General features: G+C 34.9%; 1 protein-coding gene across 1 annotated transcript in view; it reads left to right on the forward strand.

Moving 5' to 3' along the window:
* The window catches only part of NUDCD1 (NudC domain containing 1), a 65767-nt gene that overhangs the window by 21752 nt on the left and 21931 nt on the right, over positions 1-22084 (forward strand). The window contains exons 3-8 of the mRNA XM_019628466.1: positions 1192-1377; positions 4638-4818; positions 7879-8061; positions 11562-11766; positions 15955-16099; positions 20599-20724. Coding sequence (XP_019484011.1) covers positions 1192-1377; positions 4638-4818; positions 7879-8061; positions 11562-11766; positions 15955-16099; positions 20599-20724 — 1026 coding nt within the window. The remainder of the gene's footprint in view (positions 1-1191; positions 1378-4637; positions 4819-7878; positions 8062-11561; positions 11767-15954; positions 16100-20598; positions 20725-22084) is intronic.

Consider the following 22084-nt stretch of genomic DNA (forward strand, 5'->3'; position numbering starts at 1 on the left):
CTGCTCCCCCTTGCCCCCGGCCTCCCCTTGCTCCCGGTCTCCCCTAACCCCAGCTTCACGCTAGCCTTATTGTCCTTTTCAATGGTAAATGGTATTAACAGAGCAGGTGTCTGTCTACACCTTACGCTGTGCTGTCCTATCACAACATTTGTTTGTTTCAACATATATGGATTTATACTATACACATTCTGCATTTTTTTTTTCAGTTATTATCGTGGAGGTCTTTTTATGTCAGTATATAAACCCACTTCAGTATATTTAACACTTACTTGGATTTATTACTTTTTCAGCAAAGGCGATTGTACGCTAAGAGGAAGCACAGTGTCTCAGTAAGAGGGTGTTAGAAAGGGCATACGTGACTGGGCATGTATTAGGTGGTTTAGGGGAAGGATTTGGTCATTCTAAAAACTTTATGCCAGCTGTATTTGTCATTTCATTTTCATTATTTAACTCAGTGTTATGTAAATCTGGAAAATATGAATACAAAAAGAAGGAAAGGTGCTGTTTCAAAGAAAACTAAATTGTACAAGTATGCTTTAGAAACAATGGGTAACTTGAGGCTGGTAAGGACGATGTATATAGTTTACTTACATTTTATGAATATCGAAACAGTTCTGGGAGCAGGGAATGAAATATGTGAATCAAGGATTATTTTTGCCCTGCAGGAAAAACTGTTAACTGAAAACTAAACAAAAAATTATTGAATACAGTGTATGAGAGGAAGTTTATTTTTTGAATTGTAGGCATTTGTTGTCTCACCTAGTTTCTGTGGGTCAGAAATCAGAGTGACTTCGCTGGGCGGTTCTGTCTCAAGTTTTCTTACAGATTTGTAACCAGGAAAGATGTCAGCCAGAACTATAGTGATCTGAAGACTTTATAGGGCTGAAGGATACACCTCCAAGATGATTCACTAGCAGGGTGCTGGTTATTGTCAAGAGCCCTGGGTTCCTCCCCATGTGGGTCTGCCGTATGCAGTCCAAGAGAGAGAGCAAGACAGATGTAAAGTCTTTTTTATGCCTAATCTGACAAGTCACATACCATCACTTCTGCCATATTTTATTAGAAGTGAATCAGTAATACAGCTCATGATCCAAGAGGGGAATTAGGTTACTACAATGCAGGTATTTATTCTGTGTGTGTATGGACCAATGAGAGCAACGGATTCATTTATAATATTTGGCTTCTTTTTAGGACACTGCCTTAGGCAAACCACGAGAGGTATTTCGACTTCCTACAGATCTGACAGCATATGACAATCGCCTTTGTGCATCTATCCATTTCCCATCTTCTACCTGGGTTACCTTGTCAGATGGAACTGGAAGATTATATCTCATTGGAACTGGTGAACGTGGAAATAGTGCTTCTGAAAAGTGGGAGGTGAGGTGGTGGTTTTTCGTTTCTTTCAGATTTATGCTAAGTGTGGAAAGTATATAAATTAATGACCTTAATGATTTTGAAATAACACTTTTTAGGGATAGTTTATATATGACCTCTTGGTTTTTATAATGTATGATGTTTTGAATATCTTTTTTTTTAAGCTGAGCCATCCTGCCACCTGTTGGCAGCTCAGCTCGGGCCGGGAATTGAACCGCTGTTGCTCGGAGCTCACACTCTTGAGCGAGCTCTTAACCAACTGAGCCACTCGGCCGGTCCCCTGAATATCTTTTTAATTAAATAAAATATATGCCTTTACAAACAGATATGTTAACCATTCCTGTTTTGATGTGGGGTCAGTGCAGTTGTCAAGAATTGCATTTATTTTTCAGAAAATATTTCTCGAGTGTTTTATATGTGTAAAGCAGTACACTAAGCATTGACATGGTCGCCTTCTTGAAGAAGAGTTGGCCAAAAAATGACATTGGCATATCTTTTCTCCTCTACTCATGTTACATTTGCTGGTATGTTTATGGGTCTAGCACACTTCCACTGCACCACTCTGCTAGCTGTCTGGTATGTTTACATTGGTCAAAAAGTCAGTGTTCCAGAGTATTCCCTACTTAGAAAATACACTACAACATAAATGTAATACGGTGCCAATCTATAAGATGCCATTTTTACTTCAGGTTTTTTAAAACAATATAACAGATTTAAACCTGAGGGGCAGCAGGTTAGGATTTTAATAGTAATACGTAAGGAATTAATTTCTCTAAAACCACAGTTTTTCAAAGTGGAAAAGAATGACACTGAGTATACTTATAAGAGTATTGTGATATTGTAACTATCTAACACTCAGTTCTCAGTAGATAAAGAGATAGAAACTTAATATACCTGTATCTTATAAAACATTTTTATCAGACCAACAGATACCTACCAAGACCAGGCTTTAAGTGTTTGAGGAAAAACAAGAAGGCCTTGGAACAAAATGGTTTACTTTTCTTACTAAGTTGTACTAAATGGTATAATACCAAATTGTATTGTGTTGAAAAACTAAACAAAAAATATAGTATATGATCAGAACAACAATAGCCTGTTTACCGGGGGCCTTTGCAATCACAGTTTCAAATATTCACTGAACATTGTGACATTTTCTACTATATCCTCCAGTAATAACTTTTCTTCCTTTTTTTAACTGATGCAATGTGGTATATAGCACAACTACCTAAAACAATTAGAAGGAGTTTGGGAAATGATGGACAGGAAATATATGAATGAGAATTTATCTTTTATCAAACTGTGTTGATTCTGTTGATTTTGAGCAGGAAGAGACACACTCACCTTCGGCTTAAAATAACACTGCATATTTAGAAGGAAATTCATACGGGTTTATCATTCATTTGGTTTCTGCTGTGTATATCCCCTTTGCACATATTAGACCTTCAATAATACTTTAAACTCAATAAAAAATTTGAATCTACTTCATGCTTTAGTATACGTTGCTGCCATGAAATAAGCACCCTCTGAGATGTTTTCAGTTAATAATTTTGACTGGATTGGGGACGTGGGGAGTGGGAAAGAGATAGGACTTGGGCATTAACTGAGTGGAAGGGATACTATGGAACACTGGTCACTTTAAGAGAAACAACTTAGGAGAGTTTTAGGACTTTGAGGGATTTGGTGTAATAGGAAGCTAAAGGTAGGGGTGATTAGGGGTGTGGTAAGGGCACAAGGGGCCCAGCTGGCATGATGGTGATGACTGCAGTGTAGAAAGAAATAGGACAGGAAGACTGCCTGCTGCCCCGTTGTGTGTCTCTGATGGGATGGGGTGCTGCTATTATAGCAACACAATCACAGCTGAGCTGCCGGGCTTGTTCAGAAGACTGGAAACTTCAGCCAGACGATTTTTAAAGGGTCAGATACCTACTCCTCTGTTCTAATTCCAGTCCCTTTTGTGCACATGACAGAGAGAGGAGGAAACGGTAAACTAGCTCCTTGTACCTGGCAAAACTTAATATTCTTCCTTCTTCTCTTTGGTCTCCCCTAGTCTTCCAAACAAAAGCAAAACCCAATCAACCAACTTAAAACCTGCCTTTATAATCTCTGTTGAGTGTTTGAGTTTTCGTTGCTGTTGTTTTTCTGCTTATGAAAGACTAGAATGGATTCCAAAGGTCTGCTATTTGAATAATTTTGATCCAGTTGCTCAAACACACAGGGAAATCGATGACCCTTGTACTTTTCTTTTTTCTTTTCTCTTTCTTTCTTTTCTTTTCTTTTTTTCTTTCTTTCTTTTAGCATACTTTTCTTTATAAGGCTTTCAAGTAGGAGCAGATATGAGGGGATTCCAGACATAGGTGTAAAGAAAAAGCTAATTTTTGTTTTTCAGTTAGGTTTTTTTTTTAACTATTTTTCATTTATTTGAAAATCTTCTTTAGAAATCAGTCTTAAAACCTCTCCTATTTAGTATTTACTCTAATAAAAATATAATAGCCTTTTAAATTATGTGTTTGTGGTATAAAGAATTTGATAAGATTTTATGTGTCTCCATAAGATGCTTAGATTTCCTTCTTTAAAGGCAACTTCAGTATTTTATATAAAACTGATTGAATTATACCTTGTAAATATCAAGGACTCTTGTTTTGGAGAAATAAAATTTTAGTGATTTGTTTACCAATTCCTTTGACTCTTGTTTTGTAAACTTTCAGAAAACAGAAAAACAAACCAAAACCAAAAACAATAGGAAAAAAGCACAGACACACACACACACACACACACACACACACACACACACACACACATGCACATATGTGCATGTACACCCACATACACATGCACAGTATCCAGAAACTAGGAGGAAGAAAGCAGAAATTAATCATATATGAGATGGGAGGAGTTGGAGGAATGAATAGTAGTGACTCTCTAAAGTCCTCTCTTTGTAGAGAGCACTGTTTTGACATGATAATTCTTTGTAGGAGATTGCTTTTAGTTCTCTTTCTCCTCTAGATGCTGTTTGGATGCCCTGTTGTTTCCTTTGTTTTTAAGCCAAGAGTACTGATCAGTTTTCTCTGTTAAACAAATTTTAAAAGTTCTTCAAGGAATGTTATTTTCAATTGCAACCTTTATTTAAAGGCTTTTTCAATTTTGTATTCCTTATAATAAATACTATCCAAATAAATTGTTGAATTGTCAAAATGCTATGTATTCCTTCTGTTATATGCATTCATATTATGTATACATTTTTGTGTGTTTATTTTCTTTTGTAGATTATGTTTAATGAAGAGCTTGGTAATCCTTTTATCATAATTCATAGTATCTCATTGCCGAAAGCTGAAGAACATTCAATAGCTATCCTACTTCTTCGAATAGAGAAAGAAGAATTGAACATGAAAGGAAGTGGTTTCTATGTTTCCTTGGAGTGGGTCACTATCAGTAAGAAAAATGAAGGTAAAACATAACAAAATTCTGAATCTCTTCATAGTGGTTGCCATACTTTAGTAGGTTTTGAAATGCAAAGCTATTCCTATAAATGCTGTTTGCTTTTTCTTGGGCGTTCTAATTCCTGCCACTCAGTAGCATGAATATCCATAGATAGTTTCTCCTTAGGTATGGGTTATTAAAAAAATCATGTGCTTTCCCAGTCAATTATGCCTTTTTGTATAAAAGGAGACACTATTACATAATTTTTGAAGAATTTAAAGTATATTTTTAATATATACAATAGATGTGTGTGTGTGTGTGTGTTCACACACACACACACACACACACACACACATACACAAGTGCACACAAGAATTTATATATAAAACTAAATGTAAAGGCCGGTTGAGTGGCTCAGTTGGTTAAGAGCTCGCTCAAGAGTGCAAGCTCTGAGCAACAGCAGTTTGAGTCCCGGCCTGGGCTGAGCAGCTGCTGAGCTGCCAACAGGTGGCAGGATGGCTCAGCTAAAAGAAAAGACAAAAAAATAAATATAAATTACAGTGAAATTGAAGTATAAATTAAACATAACTACTTAGATGGAAATGAATACCTTTATTTCATTAAATCACAACTGTGATTTCTTTCAATCTAATTGAACTTTGCTATTTGTTTCTACCTTCAGGAACGCTCTTTAATTTTTTTCACCGAAAGTGCTTCCCTGTGTAGGAGTGTCCTGACTTTTAGTCTGTTTGAAACTGTCATGCTTCTAATTTGGAGATTAAAAATTACTCTTCCCTTATTAATTAGGATTCATTTAATTCTTTTAAGGTGTGGCCTTGCTCTGTGTAGTGCTTAGCTCTTACTGACTCACCAAGTGGTTTTTACTGTAGTTGAGAACTAAGGGAGCTTGTTTCCATGACTCTTATTTTCTCAGTAGTTTTTATTAACATAGGTTTGTTCTTTTAAGTATTTGATGTAAGTTGTTTGTTTTTCTACCCAGTGTTGTAGTTTCATCTCTGGAAGAACACAGTATCTTAAAAGTTTAGATTAGGTGTTGGAAAATTTTCAGTAAAGGGCTAGATGGTAACCATATGAACTGTGTCACAACTACTCAACTATGACGCTGTGGTACAAAAGCAACCAGATAATGCATGAATGAGAGTAGCTGGATTCCACTAATACTTTATGCATGCTGACATTGGATTTTATATAATTTTTACATGTATTTAAATATTATTCTTTTGATTTTAACCATTTAAAGTATAAAATTCAATGTTTGGCGCACAGTGTATGGTGTACAGATAGATCCCTGTTTGAGATAAGAAAAGCTTTGTTTTCTTAATGTACGTAACATGTTATAGGAGAAATCTTCATGCATGTCCCTGCTCTCCAAGACCCTTGGTTCTGTGACTGCTTTAGCTCAATCCACAGTAACTTTCATCAGATTGCCTCGGAACACAGTGGGACCCTGAACTAGTGCCATCACCTTGATTCACTTCATCTTTGTTTCCTTGCTGCAACTGGACAGATATATTTGCACTCACTTTTCTTTTTTCTCCCTGAAAATAATTTCAGTTATTTCTCCTTAGTGTTTCATTCCTTTTCCCTCCTGTTACTAACATAATTGTGTTACTTTTTATTTTTAAATGAACATAACAGAGCAGTGTTTTTATTGTGTTGAGTGGAACGGAACATTTGATAAATTATATTTTGTGATCAAGTAAGTTTTAAAATGTGGGCATACAATATCCCCATTACACATTAAGCACATTAAAGTCTCTAAAAATTTTGAGTAAAAAAATACTAATTTGGGGGCCGGCCGAGTGGCTCAGTTGGTTAAGAGCTCGCTCAAGAGTTTAAGCTCTGGGCAACAGCGGTTCGATTCCCGGCCCGAGCTGAGCAGCCCTGGCTGAGCTGCCAACAGGTGGCAGGATGGCTCAGCTTAAAAAAAAAAAAAAAGAGAGAAAAAATACTAATTTTAATCCAGAATTTCCCAACTTATTTAACAATGGAATTCACTTGAGAACTACCTATTATTTTCTGACCTACAGGTATTGGGAAAAGCCCCCTATTTTATACAGTGTTCCATATACCTGTATAGGAAAACTAGGAGATTTTAGTTCATTCATTGGAATGAAAAATATGTTCTGAAATATGTATGAAATAAACGTGTGAATGTAAGTGTGAGGTTTTAGAGTAAAAACAATAATAGATGGTTTAGAATAGATTGTATCATTATGTATAACTCAGATGACGTTGAGTTATGATTTTGACTACTCAGTGTGAAGCTTTCAAGTAGAACTCATTTTAATAGAGTAACAGTGTAAGTAAAGGTATGGACTCAACTGAAATGTTTGGGTACTTTTTAAAGCAAACATATTAATAGAAGAATAAATTCAGTTAACTTACAAGAAACTTTCAGAACACACTTGTTTATATCTTAAAAATTCTAAGTATAATTATGTTTCATTATAGTATGCATATCTAAGTGTGTACAAAAATCATTTCTACTGTCAACATTTTCATTTTTTGAAAACCCCTTATCAGTAGCTAAAACGGGTAGAAAAATAGTCCACACCACACTTTTCCCCTTATCCTCAATTTGTAGCTCTTTTAAAAAAATGTCTATCATACCCTTGCTGGGAAAGTAGACAGTAGAAGGTAGTAGTCAAAGAAAAGACAAATCGTTCAGAGACTGATATTCCAGCTTAGTCAGTCACTCTCATGATCTCGAGTCCTGCTGTCTTGTAGAAATTTCTGCAAGATGGGCATGCTTTATATTTGTGCCATTCAGTGTGATAGGAGCTGGCCATGTGTGGCTCAGTTTTACTTTAATTTAATAACCACTTGTGACCAGTGACCACCACATTGGATAGCACATTCTAAAACAATTCTCATGAGAGCCAGTATTTTAAAATAGGGATATATTTACAGACTATTAGGTAGTCAATTTTTTTATCCTTACAAAAGGACACCTAATAGTGTGCCTTTTAATAGTACCTTTAAAATAATAATATACAACTATTTTCAGAATATTTTTATAATTTTTATTTGTAATTTTTCTAAAAATACTTTATTTTCTTTCAGATAATAAAAAATATGAAATTATTAAGCATTATATTCTCCGTGGAAAGTCATTGCCACATTATGCTGCTATTGAGCCTGATGGGAACGGTCTAATGATTGTCTCCTACAATTCCTTCACATTTGTTCCCGTTGATCAAGATAGTGAAGAAAATAAGGATGAAAATATGTCAGAGAAAATCAAAGGTAATTTCACTTTAATCTTTATAGAGCTCATGTGTATTTAAAAATTTTTTTTAACTTTGTTGGGAAACTGTGTTTTTTCAGGACCCATCAGCTCCAAGTCAAGTCGTTGTTTTCAGTCTATTGGGTTGTCGGAAAAGTCATGACTTATTTTTTCTGTTTTTCGTTGCAAAAATGCGTCATGACTTTTCTGACAACCCAATAGTTGTAGAGGGCGCAGCTCATTGGCCCATGTGGGAATAGAACTGGCAATCTTGGTGTTATGAGCCTGCGCTCTAACCACCTGAGCTAACCAGCCGTCCCGAGCTCATGTGTATTTATACACATGCATATTTATGTCTGGTTTGTCTTCCCAGTTACGTTATGGGTTTTACCAGGTCAAGATAGGAGCTTAATTTGTTTTTATTTTCCTTTACATTTACCAGAATAATCTTTTGTAAGATACACCACCCTAAATAGTGTAAACGAGTTTAACTTAATAATTTTATAATTACCAGAAATATTTAAAAATATATATATATTAGCTTATCTGATTAAATGTTTGATAAATACTTATCAAAAGAATAAATAATGTCTATTTGCTGTTGGCATTTGAGAAGCCAGCATATTAGTATTGAAGATAGTAATCTTCAATAAGCTCAAGCCTGTTTATATTAGGTGTATAATAATGTCATGTTTTTACTTTCCCTGCTAAACTGAAAGAAAGTTCCTTGAGGGCATAATCACTGACTGTTTTCTGTGTAGAATGAGTGAATGAATGAAGGTAATGTTTTAGAATGAAGTGTAACAAGGTCTTTCAGGAGAAATTTACATTTGTATACAAAGGATATTCAAGAGACCGTCCCTCTGTTATCATTACTGTTCATATTTCTGATATTTGTGGGCAAAGAATAGTATATTTTTCTTAAGAGATTTTACAGTATTTAACAATTACACATATTACTCTTTGAATCTACCTTTGTTACTTATTTAAAATAAAATTGACTCCGTTTTTATATATTTATACCTTTCTAAAAATGAATTTTTTGAAAAGTATTTGAAAATATTAAATTAATAAATATTTGAAAATATTTTCCCCAGGCTGATAAATATCACTTCAGAGTACAAGAGTTGTGCTTGGTGGCCTTTTATTTATTTAGCCTCTTAACAACTTAGTTTCCTCATATATGACATTTTTTTTTGTTAGATTATCTCTAAGATCCTATTCCGAATAAATTCTACTTTTTTTGTCTTAGCTATAATATTAAACTCTTCTAGAGCTTAGCCAGAACAGCTCTTCATATTTCTAGACCACATGCCTTTTAGAACTTAACTCCTTAGGTGAGCAGTGATGAAGGAATGAAAGAATGCCTTAATCCTTGGAACTATTTTACATGGTAGCTAGGATCATGTGGCCCCGAAAGAGATTGCAGCATAGGTGGGACACGTGTTTAAATCACTACCAGTCCAGGTAGTGGTTTTCCTGTTGACATTGCACATTGTATTTTGAATTCCTCCTGAATTTATTATTATGTCTGTTCTTCCCTTTTAATGTAAACCTCATATCCCCCCGCCCCCTTTTTGTTTCCCGTCTAATAAACAGTCCTTAATTACTTGTACCCACTGTCTTTTGGGAAATTTATTTTGTATTTACTTTGTGATTTTCACAATAATAAAGGAAAAATATAATTTAAAAAAATTATGGATAGCTTATTATAGCATGTTTTCTTTTAAACAGTCTTCTTAGTATATACATATTGGTTTCATTTTCTATAAACCTCAAGAAGACTGATATTGTCTCTTGCCCATTTAGTATTGTTACAATGATATAAATAATAGTATTTTCTTTGAAAGACCTAAAATATGATCTCTAAAAACATAGAAAGACACTGAAAGCAACCAGCAACTGAGAAAACTATTTAGGTGTTTGCATATGTTAAGTGAAGAGAGGATTTAAAAATTCTGACTATTTCCATGGTTTTTAATTTATACTAAAAGTTCATATGATTTTGCAAATTCCTCCCACCCATATCTGGCAGGAGTTATCCATTGAGTATTATGGATAAAACTGCCTTAACTTTTGCAGTAGACGGAAATGCAAATAAAATAAATTACTTGCCTAAGGAGCTTATAGTTATCAATCTTTTAAGCTATAGTTCAAAGTTTTTCAGTGACTTTATACTAAAAATACTTCTAAAAGCAAAAGAGAGAGGAACTGAGAGGTTACTTAAAGGAATGTGATACAGATTAGAAATTACTCCAGAGAAACAATTTTATCCTAAAAATTTATGCATATTTTATATTTATTTTTGTAATATCATGTTTATTTTTTGACATCAAGTAAAAGTGACCCTTCTAGAAGATACACTATACTTATGCTGTATCTTTGAGCATATCTAGTACCCCCAAAGTTTTTACATAAAACATTGCAAAAATAACAAGAACAATAATAACCCATATGTAGTGAGAGTTTATATTTAGATAACAGAATTGATATTAAATGTTTTATGTATATTAGCTCATTTAAATGTCACCAGTCCTAGAGGTATGTAACATTCTGCTATTATACGGATTAGGAAAATGAGACTCAGAGATTAAATTACATACCAAAATTAATAAATGGTTGAGCCGGACCTAGACCCAGAACTAGTCAGCTCTAGAGCACTGGTTTCTAGCTTATATTTCTTCTGGATGAGTGGACGGATAGATTCATGCTTATAGATACCATTAGGCAAATACGTATTCATTTTGCATTTAAGCCCTATTTTCTTAGTTCCATAGTTATAATATGATGGGTCTAAAGATTTTTCTTTAGTAGCTTTTAGGAGACAAGCAGAGAAGATGGACGAGGTGAAGGGAGGATTCTTTTACTGGGAACTTGGATAAAATATGCTGACAGCCTTTGCATTTCCTATGAAATTGCTTTCATGCAACAAAATTGTGGGGTAGAATAGGCAATACCTTTATAAGGAAAATATATCTTTTATTTTTGTGTGGATGTATGTCCCACCAAATAATAATGGTTTCCTGTATCACAGACTTACATTGCCCTAACATGGGTAAGTCATGGCAGCGATGAACGTTTCAAACAGTGCTTTATGACATATTTGGTATTCTTTTGAACTGGGAGTCCACTCCTGTGTGTGTGTGTGTGTGTGTGTGTCCTATGTAAGGGAAGGGAAGAGGGAAAAGGAGAGAAAAAGAGATACTGGGAGGCAGGGAAAGAAGGAATTGGGATAAAGGATCGCTGTCATTAGTATTTTATGAATACTAATCTCCTGGAGTATTAAGTAAGCCTGGAAGATGGAAGAGGAAAATGTCAAGTCCAATTGCTATAACTCTTTGAGTGAAAATTCCCCAAAGAGATCTGTATGTATGTGTTTGTTTATAATTACTTTTTTGTGAGATCACTAGAAAATATGCTAAGGTTTTTTAAGATAGGTATTCTTTTGTATGTTTTAGTCTCTAATTCTATATGTTGCATTCATTTTTTATTATGGGACGCATTTTTCTTTTCCCAATAGAACCTCTGTACTACTGGCAACAGACTGAAGATGATTTGACTGTAACAGTGCGGCTTCCAGAAGACAGTACTAAGGAGGACATTCAAGTGCAGGTTTCGCCTGATCACATCAACATTGTGCTGAAGGGTCAGAGGGTTTTGGAAGGAAACCTCTATTCATCTGTCGATCATGAAAGCAGTATGTGGATAATTAAAGATAATACTAGGTATTTTTTATAGTTTTATTTATATTTAAAATTTTCTTTCTATTATTTTACTTCTTTTTTTTTTTCTTCTTTCTACAGCAGTTTCCTCAGAGGTGAATGCTATAATTGGTCTGATTGGTCTATCTATATTGCTGATTATTTTTCTTAAGGTAGATTAAAAGTGGAATTATTATGTCAAGGAATATAATTGTAGTTAAGATTAAAGATGCTAGCATAGTTATTGCTTGCATTGTATAGTAGTACTTTTCATTACCAGTTCTGGATACAATACTAATAATGATAACAATAATAATTAATAGGTGAAAATGGTATTTATTGTAATTTGTACTTTTTAAATTTTTTAATAGAAATATTTTTTTCTGTTAATTTTAATTTGCTGACTAGATAGTACATTCCAATTTTAATAATTTAAGATACATAAAAGGCTCCCTCAAACCCAGACCCTCTGGCCACCCATCCTCCAACTCCCCACAACCACTGTCATTAGTTTTATGTATATTCAAGCAGCATATATATTATTTTCTTTTTGTTTTTTAACAAAAAAGATTTCAACACATACTACACACAGTTATACAGCTTGCTCTTGTTAACCTTCAACAATAAATCTTGGAGAGTTTTCCATAAAGAATGCATAATTATTTTTTTTATCCTCTTTTGTGGCTTCATAGTATTTTACTCTTATCAACTGCATAATCATTTTTAAAAAATTGGCCCTCTATTGTTGCACATTTAGATTGTTTCCAGTCTTTTGCTACAGTGAATAACTTCCCTGTATGTATATATAAAATTTCACATGTACAGAAATATATACATGGAAAATAAGTACCTATAAGTAAAAAGGTTCATATTTCTTTGAAAATTGTGGATAATAAATATTTTTCTCATGTGAATTAGCCATTTACATTCCTTTTGTGAATTATCTGTTCAGGACACTGTCACAAAAAAAATACATGTTAAATTCAGCTTCATCAAAAGAGCTTTTCTATACATCAGAGTTGAGCATTTTTTCTCTTCTAAAGACACTATTAAGAAAACAAAGAGATGGGCTGGCCAAGTGGCTCCTTTCGTTAAGAGCTTGCTCAAGAGTGCAAGTTCTGAGCAACAGGGTCGCCGGTTCAATTCCCGGCCCGAGCTGAGCTGCTGCTGAGCTGCCAACAGGTGCCAGGATGGCTCAGCTAAAAAAAAAAAAAAAAGAAAAGAGACAAGCCATCGACTATGAAAAAAGAGTCCCAGTATTCATATCAAACACAGGACTTGTGTTCTTAATTGTAATGAAACCCTACTAAAATTCACAACCCAATTTTAAAAAGACAACCCAACTTTAAAAATGGTCAAATGATTTGAATAGATATGTCACACTAGAAGATAGGTGAATGGCTAGTAAGCACATGAAAACATAATCATCATTGGTCATTAGGGAAATGCAAATTAAAGCCAGATGAGACACCAAAAAAAATACATGGCTAAAACTCAGAAGATTGATAGTGTCAAATGTTGGCAAAGTTGTGGAGCACCAGCAACTTATAGCTGGTGGGAGTAGAAATGATACAATCACTTTAGCAAACTATTTAGCAGTTTCTTATCCAGCTAAACATATAAGAAGGTTGGACAATTAAGTTCGCAAACTCATCCTGGAAAAAGTGCTACACACCTCATTGCTGAATATCACTATGGTCACCTTCGAAGTACTCCCCTTGGGAGGCTATGCACTGATGCCAGTGTCTAGTCCACCCTTCAAAGCAGTTTTGGAACTCTATTTCTGGAATGGCCATCAGAGCTGTCATCCTATTACCCATGATGTTCTGAATGTCATCAAAATGTCTTCGTTTCAATAGTTCCTTTATCTTCGGGTAAAGAAAGAAGTCATTGGGGGCCAGATCAGTAATCCAGCAAAGATCTACCTCATGCAGAGTAGGGACAGTATTCCAATACAGTTATTTATTTACTGGCTAAAAACTCCCTCACAGACAGTGCTGTGTGAGCTGGTGCATTGTCGTGATGCAAGAGCCATGAGTTGTTGGCAAAAAGTTCAGGTCGTCTAACTTTTTCACTCAGCCTTTTCAGAACGTCCAAATAGTAAACTTGGTTAACTGTTTGTCCAGTTGGTACAAATTCATAATGGATAATCAGAGTGATTATCCAAAAAGGTTAGCAACTTGCAACAAGTTCATAAACTTAATTGTCAGACCTCGTAAGTCATTAAGCAGTAACCCAGCAAAAGTCTACCTCATGCAGATACTTTCAGCGTTTAATACATGAAAACAGACCTGTATTGTTTCTTCCATTAAATTTGATGTGCTTGATTACTACTTTATGTTGCAAAAGATAATTACAATGATGTGTAGGTGGTATCATTGGTTTAAAAATGCGTTTTTCTGTACTTGATTAAATTATTCATTGTTCATTTTCAACTAATGGTCCCTCTCCTGTTGGAATAATAACTAGTCTATCGTTTATTATGTATTATTGGCTTAGATGGCAGGATTTGATAGTAATGTATAAATAAAGTTGTGCTAAAAGGGGTGTATTGACTAGGTGTGCAAATTTAATGATGGATCAGAAATTTTTTATAATTCAGATTGTATGAACTCTTCCTAACTTCTTTAGGTAGCAACTGACTAAGAACAGTATTTATACATTCCTGTCAGTGGGTAAGAGTTCTTCAATAGTTATTTACATATATTTTGGCAGAGTGGCAGAACAGTGCAGTAGTGAACAACATGGCCTTGTAGCCCGACTGCTTTACTGGCTTGTGACCTTGGCAAGTTCTTAACCAATCAGTGCTTTTTTTTCTTACTTGTTTAATGGAGGTGATAATAGTTCTTACTTTATTTGGTTGTGGTGAGCAGTGAATGAGTTAAAACATGTAAAGTGCTTAAGACAGCACCTGGCATATGGTAAGCATTAGATAAGTATTTTTATTACTATCATTATTATTATCATCTTCACTATCATCATCAGTATCAAGATTAGCTTTCTCCTTAGGAAATATAAATAAATGTGGGCATTATTGATCACGGTAGTAATTTTTCATGCTAATGATAGGAACTCATATTACATAAGGATATTTTGTATAGTCTCTTAAAATAACTAATTTCAGAAAATTTTAAAGTGCTGCAATTAATTCATGAGGTGGTGATAATAACAGCCTTGAAAAAGAATAGCTGATAAGTTTGCATGTTCTATTTGGTAATTATGATAATAATTGTTACTGTGTTCTTGCAGTTGTTTGCTTGCACCTGTGTTCCAGGGCGTGGGTTAGTATGACACACGTGTACCATACACACATGGAAAAGGCTGCTTTGCTGAGGAACAGTCACCACCACCCCACTTTTCTCTGTGTCAGCAGCAATGGCTGCTCCCAAAGCAGCTTACTTGGATCTCCCTTCCTATTCAAGAGGCACATGGGCAACTCCCTGTCCTCCCGAGTCCACTGTCTGCCCTGACTGAGCTCTCTCCCACTTTACTGCTGCATCAAACCTTAATCTCAGGATTCCCTAATAGGCCCTTTTTACTGCATTTGGAACTTGTGTTTCATGGTTTTACTGTACAGAATTAGATGTTAAGCTGATAGAGAACACATTAACAACATTTTCTCCTATGTTACCAAATTAATATTTTTCTAATTCCTACATTTCTTTTCAATTCTTTAAAATCTGTATTTTAAAAAATTAACATTTGTATTGATTTAACCTCCCTGATATTTAGATTAATAATTATATATAATGGCCACTAGTCTGTGAAAATAAAGTTAATTGGCTGCACACACACAGAGGTATCTTTAGTTATACGCCCTTTCCAATTAACTTTATGTACCCACCTCCACCCCATCCGTCATTCCCCAGTGAAATAGCTCAGATCCATGCTGCTTCCATTTCTGCTGCATACGTTCAGCAGCACACCACACACCTGGACTACAATACTTTCTGGGTGTTCTTACTCTTTCCAGTCATTCCCCTCATTAAGCCATTTGGCATACCATTTCCAATAATTCTTTCTTGTTTATTAAATCTAAATTATGTACACTTGGATTATAGATTTCCCATCATATATAAAAAAACACAATTTTTGGTAACACATCTGGACACAGGAAGGGTAATTTCTATGGAAGATTCTTTTGTTTGGTATTGGTTGTATAATTTGTATATTTGCTTATTATAACAATACTTTTCTCATTTAAACTTCTAGCTTAGAGATTTCTTTAATTAAGAAGAACGAAGGACTGCCATGGCCAGAGCTAGTAGTCGGTGATAAACAAGGGGAATTTTTAAGAGACTCGGCCCAGTGTGCTGCAATAGCTGAACGTTTGATGCATTTGACTTCTGAAGAACTGGTAAGCATTTGCAATAGTAGTTTGACTTTCTAAAGATCTGGAAGTATGTTATGTGAGGGTTATGCTATATTTTTCAAACATTTTCTTTTTCCTAATGTAAAAGATACAGATTAAATATTGCTGACTAGTGTTTGAATATGGTGCTTAAAATTCTAATATTCATTCCTTACACTATGTGAATACGTGTGTGTGTGTGTGTGTGTGTGTGTGTGTGTGTGTGTGTGTGTGTTGTGGTCATGTTGTATAGGGTGGATGTGCATGTATGTATTTATGTGTACACACACGGTCATGTGCTGCTCAATGACAGAGATTAGTTTTGAGAAATGCCTCAGGTGATTTTGTCATGTGAACATCACAGAGTGCATGTACACACACCTCGATGGTATAGACTACTATACCCCTAGGCTATATGGTGTAGCCTGTTGCTCCCAGGCTACAAGCCTGTACAGCATGTCGCTGTACAAAACAACACGAGATTAAATCAAGTGCAAGAAAAATGGAATCAAGAGAGATGGTAAACACAAGATGTGTGAGGCGGCTGCTGGAGTAACACAGCATAGTGTGTTACAGCAGACTTTTTTTATACGTAGAAAGAGTTGACTCTCAAAACAACGATTAAAAGTATAGTATAATAGAGCTCTGAGCAACAGCGGTTCAAGTCCAGCCCGAGCTGAGCAGCCGCTGAGCTGCCAACAGGTAGCAGGATGGCTCAGCTATAAAAAAAAAAACAAAAACAAAAGTATAGTATAATAAATACATTAACCAGTAACGTAATCGTTTGTTATTATTATCAAGTATTATATACTATACATAATTGTATGTGCTATACTTTTATACCACTGACAGTGCAGTAGGCTTGTCTACACCAGCGTCACCACAGACATGTAAGTAATACATTCCATATGACCTTATGATGGCTGTGACATCACTAGGCCACAGGGATTTTCCAGCTCCATTATTATCTTATGGGACCACCATTGTATATACAGTCCGTCGTTGACTGAAATGTTATGCAACACATGATTGTGTGTACACTCCTTTAGAAAAATTGACCAATACTGACAGGGAATAAAAATTACGATTTTACTGTCTACCTTGCTAATTAATCTATCATCATTGAAATTTTCTAGGTGAGCTTAGAACATCACAAGAGGTATATATATCATATACAGTGCAATTATTTTTGATTGACAAAGTGATTCACTGTAATGATTATAATGACAATACACTACTCACCCAACTATGAGATTTTGTTGAATATATTTCCACTGTTAACTTGTAAAATAATTTTAAGAATTTGAATAAATGTTGTATAGCAGTACACCAGAATTTCAGTTATATGTTCATTCACCAAAAAATTATGTCAACACACGTAAAATGTCTGTCTTATTGCCACGTAGAATTATAGTGATGAGGAAAACTGTATAATAGGGTTAGTTGCATCCTAAGGCAGAAAAGGAAATATTAAAATATTTAAATTAAAGGCTTCTGTCAAAAGAAAACATGGCCAGAATGGAAAAACCAAGTTTCATGTTTGCCAGCAGTAATTGAAAATTTTAGGAATCATTGGAATTCATAAATAAGACTACAAAACTTTGATTTTATAGCCCTGTTACAACATGCCATGTAGACTGCATTGCCCTGTGTTCATTCACTCAGCAAGTATGCATTGTGGTCGGGCTGTGGCAATATAATAATGACAATAGTGGGGGTTTCTTTTGAAGTTGTAGATAATTGCTGCTAACTGCCTTTTACACTGATGATTTCAAATGAGTATGGGTATACATGAGTAAGTCCTTTATGCCTGAATTCCAGTGTGTTTGTTATACTTTGAAAAAAACAAACGTCGAATCTTGTCATCTGCAACTCTTGTCAGTTTTGGGTTTTCCAATCTATACTTTTTCTTGCCTAACTCTAACCCACTGTAAAATAGAAATGGTGAATAGTAAAAGCAGACATTCTTCCCGTATTCGTGATCTTGGGAAAAAGAATTGAGTATTTCACCCTTCAGTACAAAGATTCTTTTTATTACACTTCTATTCCTAGTATACTGAGAGTTTTTATCGTGAAAGACTATAGAATTTTGTCAAAAGCATTTTCTTTTCTTTTTTTTAAAGATTTTATTGGGGAATTGGGGGAGGGGAACAGACAAGTTGCTGTCGTTTTGTTCTTCAGCCTAGTTGTGGAGGACGTTGCTTCACTGGCCCAAGTTGGCACCATCATTGCGCTCTTCCAGGGCGAGGCAGATCAGTCGCCGGCTTCTGGACATCTGCTCATGGTGCCTGCTGGCCACTCACGCTGGCTGCTGGCTACACACGGTAGCCCATGGCAGCCCATTGCAGCAGGGGCTGCAGCCTTCGCCGTCCCCGTCACCGGGGACTCACGGCAGCCCAGCTCCAGGTTGAGCTGCTGTTCAGCATCTTAGCTGTAGAAGGCAGTGTCACTGGCCCTCATATGTGGGATCCGAACCAAGGCCCTCTGGCGTCCCAAGCCAGCTCTTAACCAATGCGGCACTTGGCCGGCCCCTCAAATGCATTTTCTTCATTTGTGGGATAAACCCCACTTGGTTATGATATAGTATTCTTTTCACATATTACTGGTTTTGGTTTGCTAATATGTTATTGAGAAGTTTTGCAGCTGTTTGTGAGGAATATTGTCTATAGATCTTTTGTTTTGCCTTTTAACTGTTTTTATCTAGTTTTGGTGTCTGGGTAATGCTGACTTCATAAAACGAGTAGGGAACTGTTTTCCTCTTGTTCTGTTCCTGGATGAGGTTGTGTAGAATTGGCATTATTTCTTCTTTAAGTGTTTGATAGAATTTCCAGTGAAACTATCAGGACTGGAGTTTTCTTGGAAAAGTTTTAGCCATGAATTTAATTTCTCTAATAGATATATAAGATTATTTTGGGCATCTATTTCTATTGATTGTGTTTTTTTCAGTTTCTAGTTTTATTCATTTCTGTTATTACAGTTATTATTTTCTCTCGTTTGCTTACTTTGGATCTATTTTGCTTTTTGGTTTTTTTTTTGAAGTAAAAGCTTGAATGATTGATTTTTGACCTTCTAATGAAAGAATTTAATGCTGTATGTACACTTCTTTCTAAACACTACTTTAGCTGCATGCCCCAAATTGTCCGCGTGTCTTCTTAACCCCATTGGGGGTTGATTTGATTTGATGCTGGATTTCAGTTTTTTACATAGCTGACATTTATTCCTTGTTTGTTCTTACTCCTAGGACAGAACTTCCATTAATCTCGACTGAAAGTCTGGGTTGTTTATCAGGGCTTGTCCTCCTGTGTTGGCCATGATCTCTAATTTTTGTCTCCCAAGCACTTTGATAATATCAAAAATCAAAGTTTTTTGTTTGTTTGTTTTTTAATTAAAGTCTATTGGGGTGACAATTGTTAGTCAAGTTACATAGGTTTCAGGTGCACAATTCTGTAATACATCATCTGTATATCACATTGTGTGTTCACCACCCAGAGTCAGTTCTCCTTCCGTCACCATATATTTGATCCCTTTTACCCTCATCAAAATTTTAGTTCTGATGCTTTCCACTGTGTTTTTTAATTCAGCTTGGATGTCAGTAAATGGCTCTAGGAAAGCAGAAAGAGTCTTGGGTTCCCTTCTCTGCTGTTATTCCCATTTCTCTGTAATCTTGTCCTGTTAAGTACTGGCTGCCCTAATAGTTCTGAAGTTTTAATTTTTGTCATCCTATCTCTGACAAATGGGTAGTGAAAGGGGAAGGGAAGGAGGATTATGAAGGCTGCTTTCTGTATTGTGCTGGACATATGTATCTTTTTGAGTCACTGTGGCAAAATGGCCCCAGTTAATTGCTGGTATTGCTGCCTTAGCCAGCCACAACAACCAGAATTGTTTTCACTGCCATTTAGACTGGAGCAGACGGCCACAAGTAGGTGCCTCCATATCCCAGCTTTGCCCTTCATGAATCTATAAGTTTATAGCTTTCATGAAATTTGAAATATTTTGGCCATTTCTTCAACTTGTTTTCCATTCTTCCTGGCCCCTTCCAGTTACTCATAGTAGACCATTTGATATTCTTCCACAGGTCACTGGGGTACTGTGTTTTCTTTTTGTCTTCTCTGTGTTTCACTTTAGATAGACTCTATTATTATGTTTCAAGCTCACTGGGCTTTTCTTCTGCAGTGTCTAATCAGCTGTCAATCCTATCTATTTTGCTTTCCATTTTAGAGATTATATTTTCCGTTTCATATCTAGAAGGTAAATGTGTTTCTGTTTTATATCTTCCATATGTCTTTCAACATGTTTATTTTGTTTTACATCTTTGAATATATACAACTTGTTTATAATAGCTGTTTCAATATATAATACTTTTTGCCGATTTTAACCATTTCTGACTGTTGGTTACATTTTTATTTTGGGTCATGGGTCTGAAAGTCAGTTTTTAGTTAATGCTGTAATATTAACATTTTAAAAAATGAAAACATCCATTCATTTATTTTATTTTCTGGTCTAAGAATCCAAATCCAGATAAAGGAAAACCTCCTTGTAATGCTCAAGAGTTAGAAGAATGTGATATTTTCTTTGAAGAGAGTTCCAGCTTATGCAGATTTGATGGCAATACATTAAAAACTACTCATGTGGTAAGTTCTTGATAATATTTCTAAAAATTTGTGACTAAATAGAAGATACTCAGATGAGATGATTATTGACCAAATATATATTTTACAGCGATGGCCTAGTTAGCAGTTACTGTGATATAAATCTGTGGCTGTGATATAAATCTCATCACTCCATAAAGTAGCAACTTTTCATAGCACTATCCCCAATAAAAAACTGTTGTATTGTTTTGGTACCATTGCATATTTGATATCTTTCAGCTGGCTTTTTTTCTGTGCAGGTTTTACATACACTTATGCCTGTACTGTATGAGTATAATGTCATGTCTTTTCATTTAACATTATGACACAGCATTTCTTCATGTTTTCATGTTATTTCAAGCTCTGGTTTAATGGTTGGATGATACTATAATGTTATTGTTGGTGTTTGTGTGTGTGTGTGTGTAGTGGTTGTGTACAGGTTACAATACATGTGTTTAAATTTTTTTGAATTGCATTATTTATGATGATGGTGTTTTTAAAATCTGCTTTTACATGAAGTATTTTCTATATTCAAGGATATTTATCTAATAAAGAGTTACAGAAGTTAAATTAATGAGTAATGGACTAAGGCTATGACATATTGATTTCCATTTTATGTTCTCATTAGTAATGTTCATAATTATTGCCTGTTTTACTGCATTTTTACCTCTTCGATTTCTTGTTTGATCTTTACTAATTGGTGTGTAAGATATAGGATCTTGTTTTAACTTGTTGGTTATTTGTTTTACTGTTGATTGTTTCATATATTACTTTTGATAGTTTATTCTTTTGTGAAGAATTTATTTGTTTTAGTGTTTCTTACTGATTATCAGTAGGACCTGTTATAAACTTAGAAAACCCTTCTGTGTCAAGTGGTTTAGCCTGTTTTGGAATATTTTTAATCAAGCCCTTAATTAATCTGGATTTTTCCCCCTTTTTCTAGTATGCCATAAATATATAAATTGACTAACTTTTTTCTCTTAAAATTTCATTTTATTCAAAAGTTTTGAGAGGTATGCATTAAAATACTGAAGGATGATGCCTGGACTGGTTTGGTGTAAAAATCTGTATTCTGGGGTGTGGTCCTCAGCTTTTTATATATAGATTTTTTTAAATTTATAACTTTATTAGATAGTCTTGCTTAGGGGAATCATTTATTACTTAATACTCTATAACCAAGTGCATATTTCAGAGAGTTGTTTATGGGAGGAGAGTCTATGTAGTAAGTCAGTGGCAAATTTAGAGCTTTGCATGTAGAAAGTAATTTAATCTTATTAGTAAAACGAGAAGTGTTGGGACTCTCAGTCCAAGCAAAAGCAATAGAAGAGAGAACAATTTGATCTCATGTTATTTTGTTTTTAGA

The sequence above is a fragment of the Hipposideros armiger genome, unplaced genomic scaffold (genome assembly GCF_001890085.2).
Source record: "Hipposideros armiger isolate ML-2016 unplaced genomic scaffold, ASM189008v1 scaffold_792, whole genome shotgun sequence".
Lineage (NCBI taxonomy): Eukaryota > Metazoa > Chordata > Mammalia > Chiroptera > Hipposideridae > Hipposideros > Hipposideros armiger.